We start from the raw sequence: 12,108 nt of genomic DNA, 5'->3' as shown, positions 1-12,108 counted from the left end.
AAGTTCCCAGGCCATGCTGCTGCTGCTGGTGCAGGGACACATTTTGCTGGTGTAACTGAACAAAAGGGCTTGTGTGTCTGTTGGGCAGAAAGCCAAACTCTGACAGCAGGTGTTTGCAGCAAAGAAAGTGTTTATTGCAGGGCCCCTGGCCAGGAAGTGGGAGACAAACCTCCCATCCACTCCCACTTAATCTTTGAGTTATGGGTTGTTAAAGGGGAAGAAAAAGAAGCTGGGGTTAATCATCATCTTGTGACATTTCTTAATCATAATTTGGGGAGTCAGGACGCCTAAGGTTTACCAGTCTCTGGTCTGGTGGTCCATGACCCAGGGGTCTGTTGCGCTGGAGAAACAACCTGACTCTGTACATTAATGATGTTATCAGCAACAGCAATTTTAGTCCTGACTCTGGGTGATCAGTGTTCAGTTAGCATAGGATTGAGGTCAGAAGGGACAGGACAGGGAATAAAGTTTTGAAAAGAGAGGTTAATCATAAACTCAGCAGGGGAACTTGGTTTTAGGGGACTCGGTTTCAATCCCCACTCCTGTTTTAACTTTCCCTGAATCTTTGAGCGAACCCAGGCAATGACTGCTCTGGTTACTTCCTGCTGAAAGGGGGCGTAGTCCTGCCTCAGCGTGGGACATGGAAACACTGTACATCGAGGTGGAAATACTCCTGAATTCCAGGTTTTGGATCCAAGTGTAGCATGATTAAATTCTTAGTCCCTTGGTCCACCTGCTTTGGTGCGAGAGTTTATAGCACATTTTATACCCAAGTGCTCAATTAGACCTAGGAGGAAGAGTGATAACTCAAACTTTAACAGACATTGGGAAATAGATCTCACTCCCCGAAACATTCAGAAAAATAAGCCTGAAAGCCAGCCTGGACCTGGCACTTCTCGGGGGACTTCTTGTAGCCAGCTGCCTAATTTTATCTAAGTAGGTTTTAGCTTCAGATGTGGTATTAATACACAAATAATAGGAGCTATTGGCCACTACACACAGGAATTTTTCTGCTAAAATCTAACCAAAAGCAATTTCATTGTCTAGTGCTATTCTGGCTAAAGAACCTAGTGCCTTCTGCTGGGAGGCTGTGACTTGAGCTGTCTCATTTGTCACTATTCCCAAAGTAAGAGAGAAATTTAATAGTTATAAGAAGAGACCTTGAGACCACAAGGTTGTGGTTGGCAGCTGCTAGCAGATACTCTTTTTTGAGAATGGCTGGTGATGTCCTTGAGTCTGATATAGTTCAGAAAGTTTAAATTCTCAGTAATACAGGAATGTGTCTGAAACCATGTCCACAATGGCCACCCAGCCTTATTTTGGATGCCTGAACCAGCGTCACTCTATTTTTTATTTCAAAATGCATTCTTTTTTTTTTAATGGTTAAAGCAGATGTATAATGCATGTTTATAGTCCACAAAACAGGCAGGTCTAGTTAGCATAACGTTTAAGTTAAATCACGTATAAGCCAGAATGACTTCTCCATTCCTCAATATGTGAAATTTTCTTCTATCATTTCCCCTTTTGTTTGCAAATCTTTCAATAGAAAGCACTGACTATCAAAAATACTTGTCCCCATAGAAAACAAACATGGTTACCTGGGGTGGGAAGGGATAAATTAGGAGTTCAAGATTTTCAGATACGAACTACTATATATAAAATAAACAACAAGTTTACACTGTAGAGCATAGGGAACTATATTCAATATCTTGCAGTAACCTATAATGGAAAATAACATGAAAAGGAATGTATGTATATATATGTATGACTGAAACATTATGTTGTACACCAGAAATTGACACAACATTGTAAACTGACTATACTTCAATTAAAAAAAAAAAAGGAAGAAAAAAAGAAACTTGTCCCTCAATGCCAGGCTGGTTGCTGCTTGCGCTAGGTCCATGATGTCACTCGGTGCTGGGCCTCCTGTTTGTTTACATATATTTACCTAGTGATCTACTTTGAGACAAAACTAATCCGACACAGGGAACAAACTCAGAAGTATGCTAGTAGGAAAACATACATTTTATCAACTATACTGAATTGTCACACAAACATTGTACATGTGCTTTCAGCAGTAGACTTAAAGCAAGCAGTGATGTATGTCATGAGTAGTCATCCTCTGTGACAACTTCACTAAAGCATTTTCTTCTTATCCTGAACATTGGGGGCAACAGTATCATTAGAAGTAAAAGAATAACTTTCAATTTTGGTAGAAATATAACATTTGGGTAACAGTTGAATTGAACTAGTAGGATGGGTCTTACAGGCCTGATCTGGATTCTTGGGCCAGCTGTCCACCACTGCTGTTGTCATCTTCTTGTGCTGATGTCATTTGGGGTCATCAGTCCGTTCTATAGACCTGTCCAGGGCAGAGGCCCTTCGTAAATGGAAAATATCAAGGGAAGAGTCAATTCCCTTTGGTTTTATTGAGTTGGAGTTACTTAAGACTACCTATTAAGGAATCTTTTTTCTTGGTTGGAGATAGCCATTTCCCATATGCATAATCTCCTGGTTGCAGGTCATGGGGCAGCTGATCGTCATCCAAAAATAGATTTCTGTGATAAGATTCAGAAACAAGCTTACAGTGCCCTTTTAATAATTCAGTAAAACTTTACAAAAATGTCACATACCAGTAAGGAGCTATCTGGGAAGTGAATCTGAGGCAGTAAACACAGACCTCAATTAACAAAACTAGAACTTAATATACACTGAAACATAATCTTTTTCTTTAAAAGTATCCTCATTTCTACCAAACATAGTCAAATTAAGACTAAGTTGTTTGCAACATAAGTCTGGTTTCAAACTGGACCTGATTATTTGCATACATGTAATTGATCACATAGGCTCTTTTAAATTACCTGTGCTAGAATTTTTCATAAGGAATCTCAGATTAACTTTTAAAAAGCCTCTCAAGGCCAGGAAATCCATGCCAAGGGCTTGCCATCAGATTCTACCTGCGATATCTAGAGGTTTGGGTGAATTCTGCCCTTCTCAGGTTCCCTAAAATATCTTGAGATTCCTGTACCAGTCAGGAAGTGGTCTTCCTCATTCACCCGATAAAGCTGTTGGGAATCTAAGAGTTTCCAGTTTCTAGAGCAATCAGGCAGAGAGAAAAGATTAAATGATTCAATTCTGCTTATAAAGTTGTAACTTACCAAATTGCTGCAAGTCATAATTAGCTTAGGGTAAAGGTTTCCTTATCTCTGGAAAACATAGATTAAAAGCCAGCAACATTTCTGACCAAAAACATAAAAAATTATAACCATATTCATCAGATCACTCAGCCCTATGTAACTAATCCTTTTTGGTAATAGTTTTATGAAGACATCAGATTTTCTATTAGAATTCTTTAATGTCTTACCCAGTTCAGTGGTATGATCTGAAAGTTATCAGCAATCTGTACTTACTTGTCAAAAAGTCCTTTCGATGAATCTTCTTGAAGATGAAGCACTTCTGCAAAAGCATTAAAGTAAAACAGTAACTGTCCATGAATGACAAAAGACTTAAAAAGTCACGTTTAAAAATCTGATTAAATTGTAATTAACAAAGAAATTTGACTATTTTTGTGACAATATTAAAATAATACAATATTATACCAGATATATTCAAATCTTAGAAATTTCATATAATTTCTAGAACATTTATATTAATGACATTTTACCTATACAATATAACCTAAGAAGGTTTATCACCACTCATTTGACAATGTTTAGTTTATAACTTAACATACTAAATAATCCCAAATTAGTTTAACATCTCTCTCTCTCTGAGATGTCTCAGGGGTCTTCTGAATCATCCCAAAGTTAGCTGAAAGTCAAAGGAAACTTCAATTAGAATTTGATATTTGGGAAGTCTGTCAAAAATATTTAAAAAGTTTAAAACACTTGGTCAAGTAGAATCATGGATCACTGTGAAACAATACTTACTCAACGTGATAGAAAAGATTTCAAAGGCAAATACAGAAAGCTACAACAGATCACCTAAAAGGTAAAGAAACTTACAGTCTGTTATCAAAAATAGCTCAGTATTCTAAGAAAACTTTGTCCTCTTAACATAGGGGAAACAAATTCTGTTTGTACACCACCTTATCTTTAATATTAAAATTCATTTAATCAATTAAATGTATTCTAATCTTAGTCGGTCCTGACCACATATAGAATTCCCTTCTATAGACTCTTTTTTTCTCATAAACCTTCTACAACTTTCTCCATTCATATTAATTTGTCTCTTATTTTCTTTCTCATTTAGAAATAATCAGCTTTAGAACAAAATTACTTTATTTTCCCTAACAAAATGCATTTCCATTACTTTTACTTTCTTTTTCCTTGCATACAAAGATGTTTCCCTTATTAATTTTTAGTCATTTTAATTACATATATTGATTAGAATTCTTAACCTTTAAAAACCTTTGTTTCTAGTGAAAATTAAAAAGTAAGCAATAATGAACTGTCTTTACATTACCATTCTGTAGACTGGCAAACTTATAAATACTGTTTATGGTTTCAAAAAAATACATGCTTTCTTACAGAAAATGTCTCAGTGTGGCCCAAAAAGTATTAATTAATGGTCCTAAATATTTTTAGTTTTCCTGTAAAAGGAAGCCTACATCCAGTAATTATTGTTCTAGTATCTTATTTTATTTGGGAATGACCTAGATGTTTAATAAACTTCCTTCATGTAACTTAATTTAACAAAACTCTAAAGTTTCAAGTTACCAAAAATCTGGAGAGATTATTTTTAAGTAGATATTCCTAAAACAGAATTATTCCTAAAAAGTTTACCTGAAAGCTCTCATTTCATTGACATTTAATTTACTTATAAAAAGTTCATCCTATCAAGTTATTTTTCTTGCTGACAAATTTTTGTAACAGAAATAATAAAACTCCTCACAGATACAGAGAACAAACTACTGATTACCACTGGGGAGAGGGAAGGGGGGAGGAGCAAGATAGGGTTAAGGAGTTAAGAAGTACAAAGTACTATGTATAAAATACATAAGCTACAAGGACATGTTGTACAATACAGGGAATATAGCCAATATTTTATAATAACTATAAGTGGAGTATAACCCTTAAAAACTGTTAATCACTATGTGGTAAACCTGAAACTTACATTATATTGTAAATTAGACCTCAATAAAAAAAAAACAGAAAGAAGGTTAGATCTTATTTGACTTTCAGTAAACCTAGGTACAATAAAAGTATTATACTTAATGTTGATGACTCTAAAGACATGTCTATATGAATTAAACCAACAAGCTTAAACTAACTTCAATACCAGATATTAATGTAATAGTGAATATTTTGCAGATCACATGAACCTGAAATTTGGGTTAGTTTCTTTTATATTTCTGAGAATTTATATAAGTGCTTAATTTTCTTTAAGCCAATGAAATAGAGCTCATTTACAAATTAATTCTGATAATATCATCCGAAGGTAAAGACACATATTTGTAATGTACACACACACACAACCAGAGAACTCAAAGCTTTATTTTAAAACTTGCTGTGTATCAGGTATTACAATGTAAAACTCACTAGTTTACAAATAAGAGTTGGAATAGATTAAGTTTAAAAAGGCCTCCTTTCCCTTTATTCCTTCAGTCTCAGGAATTGGACATGGTCTAGACAAGAGTGACATAAAAGCTCCCGAGAGCCCTGGTGGAACGTTTACATCTCAAAGGCACAAGGAGAGGAAAGCAGGTTCCTCTCAGAAGGACTTGTTTCCTGAGGGTAAGAATTCTGAAAAGGTGTTTTATTAAGTTGGCAGCCCAGTTTGGGGATATCAAATGAGTTCCATCGTAGGCATTTTTCCCCAGAGTGTAAAGAACATTGTGGCCACGTGGAATTACACACACACACACACACACACACACATATATATGTATATATAATATAAATAAATAATTTTTGCTTTAGTCATGGAACCATAGCTAAATGTGGTCTAATTTTGCAGGACGTATCCTAAAAGGCTGTTTTTAGAAACTGAACTTTTGTTTCCCATGTCTGCCAATTAACATACTGCACCTTTTTTAACACAAGCATACGCTCACACACACACACACACACACAGAGACAAAAGTCAAACCAATTCCAAAAGCAACCTTAGGCTCTTACTTTTATCAAACCCAAACCCTCCCCCAATACTTGGCAATGGAATGGGTGTCTAGGAGGACATCAATATACAAACATAAAAATGTTTTTGGCTCACACCGTCATACTGGTTGCTTACCAATAGATGTCTTCCAATCCAAAAACCATCCCTTTACTGCAAGCCTGGAATATTGCCTAGGGCTGCTAATATTTGGTCAAAAAGGGAATTCTTCAGATTGATCCCCAGGCCAAAAGAGCCAGGGCAGCTGCTGGATCTGCTCAGGGAAGTTCCTCACTGATAAAGAGCCAGCAGGCCACTGGCACAAACTTCAGGGGAACTTGAGAAGTCCCTTCATGGTCGCCAAATCGTAACCTAGCAAAAAGGCTCATGTGCCAGACACACAGAAAGCCAAACTCTGACAGCAGGTGTTTGCAGCAAAGTAAGGCTTTACTGCAGAACTCCAAACAAGGGAGAGGGAGAGAAGCATCCAATCCACTCCCACTTAATCTTTAAGTCATGAGTTGTTAAAGGGGAAGAAAAGGAAACTGGAATTAATCATCATCTTGTGACATTTCTTAACCATAGTTTTGGGAGTCAGGATGCCTGAAGTTTACGAGTCTCTGGTCTGATGGTCCATGACCCAGGGGTCTGTTACCTCACCTTGCCCTGGAGAAACAGCTTGACTCTGTACGTTAGCGATGTTATCTACAACAGCAAGGTTAGTCCTCTGACTCTAAGTGTTACTGTTCAGTTAGCCCAGGATTGAGGTCAGAAGGGACAAGACAGGGAATAAAATTTTGGATAGAGAGGTTAAACTCAGAAGGGGGACTGGATTTTAGGGGGATCTCGGTTTCACTAGCTACTGTCCTAGTGGTACCTGACCAGATCAGTTTGTGATGTCGTTGATTGTAATAGTAATAGTAATAGTAATAATAACTTACTGAGAAACTGATATACCAGCTCCTCTCTTATACACTCTGTCTACACTTTCTCTCAGTAAGAGAAGTATTCTTCTTCCCATTTTAGAGAAGAGAAGACTGAGGCTCAGCTTTTCATAGGTTTCACAGCTTAGACAAGCTTCTTCTGACTCCAGACCTGAGCAGGCTGAAGCTGAGGCTGAGTGGCTACCTGCAGGGATGCTGTAAATAGAATTCGATTTCTGAGTGGGAGATTGCACTAGATAATTTCAGAGTCCTTCCAACTCTCAAAGTTAGACTAGCTTCAACTAGCACTTTTAAGCACACACACATTCAGCACCAACTAAATGCCAGGTACTATGTAACATTCTCTCCAGGAAGTATGTGGCCACTGGGCTAACTCTTAAGATGCTTCTGGGCCATATCACCTATGCCTGTCCCTCTTATCCTTCTTGGCACCCAGAGTGACCACCCCCTTCACCCTCCATGCAGACTGAGCGCTCAGTTCATCTGAATATTTGGTGAAGAAGTTTCTTTGAACACACACCCATCTCTGCTGTTTGAGTTCATATGGTGTAGGGTGGCTGGGTCATTCGGGTGCAGTCCTTGACACCAAGATGTCACCTCAAAGAGGTGACCCGTGAGGCAAATGAATTTATTTTAAGCAAGAGCACCAGGCCAACCTCAGACAGAGCTGCCAATCCACTCTCCTCAGTCTGGCCAGCCAGGCAATGACGTGGAGGAGAAGACAAAAATCTGGAGGTGGGGGAGGGGCAGCCACATGCCCCAGAATGGTCAGAGGAACTGCAGGATGTGCTTAATGATCTTGAACTGGAGGCTTTACTCTACTGTTCCTGCCTGGCTTCCTGAGAGCCTGGGAAGCAGAGACCAGAGGGCTCTGGGGACGGAGGGCAGGCCTTTGGTCACTTAGAGGATGCTGCCAAGCATGAAAGCAGGCCCAAGTTCCAGAGACTTCCCTCTAGGATGCTACAATCAGAGCTTTTCTCTTTGCACATTTTTAAAAAAATATTTAAGCTTTTCAATTCTAACAGTAACAAAAACAAAATGTATTTTGTCTTTGCATAAAACAAACCATGGGTTTATACACTAAGGAATCTGGGCAGCTGTGCTGCGTGTAAAAGAACTGGGATGAGAGTATCTCGCTCGTATTTTGCTCTGTGTTACATTATCGTGTTTGCTTTCTCTTTGAGTGTTTGCAGGATGTAGATGGTCTATCCGTAGTCCAAGATGTGCAGTTGATTTATTGCTTATAAACTTCCAGGTGTAAGCAGGAGTTGGTGTTGTGTAACACTTCTTACTAAGGAGTCAATCCCCGCACCCAGTAAAGAACAAACCCCATGGCCCTTGCCTTTAAGAGCAGCAGTAAACAGGTCGTTAGCAATGGTTTAAGGAGCCCCAAGGAGGGGCCCTAGGAAGGTCAGAGAAAGCTTCCTGGAGGAGGTGACCCTTGAGGCAAAGGAATAGATTTCAGGCAAGAGTAAGCGCTTCCCTCCTTCCCTCCTTCAGATCTTTTCTGCCAGTCTTTTCAGTCTTTCCATAGTTTAGGGTCTCAAACTGCTTTTCAGAGCTTGTGAAAGACAGGAATAATTTCCTTCCAATTTACAAGATGGGAAATCAAATCAAAGAGTGGCTAAGGGACTACTCAAGGTTTTCTTTCAAATTTAAGAATGACTACGGGGTGCCTAGCTAGAGCTAGACATTTGACTACATAGCACAAAGGAAATATAGATAAACTTGTTATCACCGGGAGATATGAAAAGGAAAATTAAAAAATAATCATAAAGATCTTATGCAAATAATTCCCCAGCTATTTATCCAGGACTTGCTATCTGCAAGGCATTCTGTGAGGCAATGGGTAGGGGTGGGGAGAGTTAGAAATATAGGTAAATATGTTCCCAGCCCTTAAGAACTCACAGTTTAACTGGCTGCAGGAGAGGCAGGGTGGCAGGAACAGGAATCTAATACTTGGTGGAACATAATGGCCCACACTATGAAGTACTGCGAAAGGAGTGGATGGGGCTTGCTGGAATTTAAGGGCTGAATAGAATTTTTCTGGGAAAGCTTCCTGGAGAAGGTGGACAAGGTAATGATGCTGGAAACCAGAGGAGATAAAGAGATGAATGACTGAATAAGCAAAACCTTTTTTACATACTTGCCTTTCCAGAGCCAGTTCAGTAATCACCTCTTCCATGAAGCCTTCCCAGATAGACAGGTGAAATTAGACATTGCTATCCTAACCCTCCACCACCCTAGGCTTGCAAAGCATGCCTTTTCTAGAATGTACCTTATTGCTGTACCTGTTAACTTACCTGCTTGCCTCAGCTCAAGGGCCCCGTGCCAAAGGAAGGAAGGCAGGAAGGAAGGACAGACAGAGGAAAGGCCTTTGACTGTAAGGGGCTGGGTACTGCATTCACGGTGGGGTGTCTCACTTTGGTTTTGTTTACTTATGTTTACTTTTTACTATTTAAAAAAAAAGATTGGGGAGGAGGTAATTAGGTTTATTTATTTATTTTAATGGAGGTAGTGAGGATTGAACCCAAGACCCCGGGAATGCTAAGCACATACTCTACCACTGAGCTACACCCTCCCCTCTACTTTTTTTTTTTCACTATTTTATTGAAGTACAACTTCCACGCAGTGGAAGGCACAAATCTAAGCATACAACCCAATAAATATTTACATGTTTACAGCTGTGTAACCACCAACCAGATTAAGTTATAGAATGCTTCTAGCCCTGCAAACACTGTGGGCTGCCTCACCACACCAGAGTCACTGCCACTGCGGCCAGAGGAGACGAACCAGTAGGATGATGTAACTACGGAGTACCATCTAAGAAAATTATGAAAGAATTTCAGGCATTTGGGCTGGAGAAGCCACGTGCTGGGGTGAGGGCATCATCTGTGTGAAGGGCTAACATGCACAAAGAAAGCAATGAGACTTGTCCAGCGGGTAGCATTTCAGTTCTGCAGAAAACCCCTCCTACCACCAGAGCTGACCCACATGGGAAGCAGACCCCCAGGCAAGGATAAGTGAGGTCCCCGTCAGTAAGAGGCAGCAGACAAGAACAGTACTGACCAGCATTTATCAGCAATGATGGGGTGCGGGTAGGGGACTCAACTGAAGATGGCGCCTTCCAACTCTGAGCTTCTTATGGTTCTGGAATTCTTTGAGGGTGGAAGAGAGGACCCAATTAAACATTTGAATTTATGATTTGTTTTTGTTTCTTCCCCCTGCAGGATAACTTTACTTAATTGCAAGCACTGTGCAGGCCCATCATTATCATCGCCAAATAAGTACTTGTCATCACCTACAGACCAACTGAGCCAGAGGGACCCTGGGGCTTCCATCCCTGGTGCTCACAGCCTAGGTGGGGATGGAGCAGATGTCGGTGTGCCACTGTGAGGTCGGGCCAGTACCCGCAAGAGAAGTTTGTTGCCCCCACCACATGCCAAGCTGTCGTGGGAACACCTACCCACCTATCTCCTCAGCCCTTTCAGCACTGGTCCCCATGGTGGGCAAGTGGTCATGATGTCATGGCTCCTGCCACTACTAGAACACCTGGGCAGAGACGACCCTGTAGGGCCTTTCTGCTCTGCCTCCAGGAGCCAGTGCAGGAGAGGTGTCTGGCTGCCTTCATGAACAGGAAGGACCACACGGGACCCAACAGCCCTGTGGCCACCGTGGGGAGCAGCAGCCTGTGTCAGCTGCAGGCTCCTGGAAGAACTCCCAGTCTGGAGGCTAACACCCTCCTACTCCACCCCCATCCAGCTTTTTCCAGCAAAAAAAAGCAATTTTCCTCAGAACTCTTTTTATTTTTTCCCTAGAGGATTATTTCAGAATTCCTCCAGAGATTCCTCCAAGTCACTGTCCTTCCCTTCCCGCCCTCTCCTCACCCCCTCCCCCAACTAGGAAGACGAGAGAGAGAGAGAGAGAGAGAGAGAGAGAGAGAGAGAGAGAGAGAGAGAGAGAGAGAGAGAGAGAGAGAGAGAGAGAGAGAGAGAGAGAGAGAGAGACGGAGGGAGGGAGGGAGGGAGTGGGAGAGAGAGAGAACACCTTCCTCTATCCGGCACCTGTACGGATGAAATGTGGCAAGTGGAGACCGGCTCTCGGGCCCTTCTGCAGAGCATGGGGTTATTACCTTTCTGATGAAAGCCGTGGATACTCTCCCAAGACAAACTGCATGTAGGAGATTTTGTCTTCTACTTCAGGGGAAGATGGGGTGCTGTCAGAGCCCCGAAGTTCATCTGTGAAGCTTCTAGGTTTAAAAGGGAGGGCTCCGGGTTCTTCCACCGCCAAAGCACCGGCCGGATTGGTGTCTGGGGAGGGCCTGCCGGTCCCTCGAGCCCAGGCGCAGCGCTGGTCAAGATCCTGCTCCCCCGTCTCCCGGTGTACGTACCGGACGTCTTAGGCTCTCAGTTTGCCCAGCTCTAAAATGGGCACCCAGGCCCCTCTGCCCTTGGGGGGCTGGATAAGGAGGCAGCGGGGACGGGGAGCTGGGTGGGAGAGGGGGTGGGGGGGAAGAGCGGCTCCCGGTTGGTCTCCCGAAGCCGGGGGAGGGTGAAAACGCGAGTTCGGGAAGGAAGGGGAGGCTGGCGCCTGGCACCGCACGAGGAAGGCGCGGGCTGGGCCACGGTGCCCACGGGCGGCCGAGGCTCCCCCGGCTCCCCCCGGGCCCGAGGGCGGGGCCCCTCGCCGGGCGGCCCCTCCCCGCCCCTCCCCGCCCCTCCCCCAGCCCCGGCCTCCCCAGCCCGGCTGGCCCTCCCGCGGGCGAAGCGGCACTCGGGCACCGGCGCGCGCCCGGACCAGCCGCCGCGAGCCCGCCGGCCGGGGCCATGGGCTGCGACGTCCGCGTGTCGGGGCTGCTCCGCCGCAACCTGCAGCCCACGCTCACCTACTGGAGCGTCTTCTTCAGCTTCGGCCTGTGCATCGCCTTCCTGGGGCCCACGCTGCTGGACCTGCGCTGCCAGACGCACAGCTCGCTGCCCCAGATCTCCTGGGTCTTCTTCTCGCAGCAGCTCTGCCTCCTGCTGGGCAGCGCCCTCGGGGGCGTCTTCAAGAGGACGTGAGTGCCGGG

The 12,108-nt window shown here is 42.8% G+C and overlaps 1 protein-coding gene and 1 long non-coding RNA gene across 3 annotated transcripts in view; one reads left to right on the top strand and one right to left on the bottom strand.

Moving 5' to 3' along the window:
* Positions 1 to 2,083: 2,083 nt before the first annotated feature.
* LOC107034660 (uncharacterized) lies at positions 2,084 to 12,035 on the bottom strand. 2 transcript variants are annotated; one of them, XR_012063417.1, is made up of 5 exons: positions 11,926 to 12,035; positions 11,173 to 11,289; positions 10,110 to 10,198; positions 3,411 to 3,456; positions 2,084 to 2,380 (listed from the first exon to the last, which is right to left on the bottom strand). It is a non-coding gene; the product is annotated as an uncharacterized lncRNA (long non-coding RNA). The 2 variants fall into 2 exon arrangements; XR_012063416.1 differs by lacking the exon at positions 11,926 to 12,035 and having other exon boundaries at positions 11,173 to 11,522.
* MFSD4A (major facilitator superfamily domain containing 4A) overlaps positions 11,808 to 12,108 on the top strand; it is a 26,482-nt gene continuing 26,181 nt past the window's right edge. The window contains exon 1 of the mRNA XM_006215480.4: positions 11,808 to 12,096. Coding sequence (XP_006215542.2) covers positions 11,867 to 12,096 — 230 coding nt within the window. The 5' untranslated portion in view covers positions 11,808 to 11,866. The remainder of the gene's footprint in view (positions 12,097 to 12,108) is intronic.

Source organism: Vicugna pacos, chromosome 23 (genome assembly GCF_048564905.1).
Source record: "Vicugna pacos chromosome 23, VicPac4, whole genome shotgun sequence".
Lineage (NCBI taxonomy): Eukaryota > Metazoa > Chordata > Mammalia > Artiodactyla > Camelidae > Vicugna > Vicugna pacos.
This window is presented reverse-complemented; position numbering and strand designations above follow the sequence as displayed.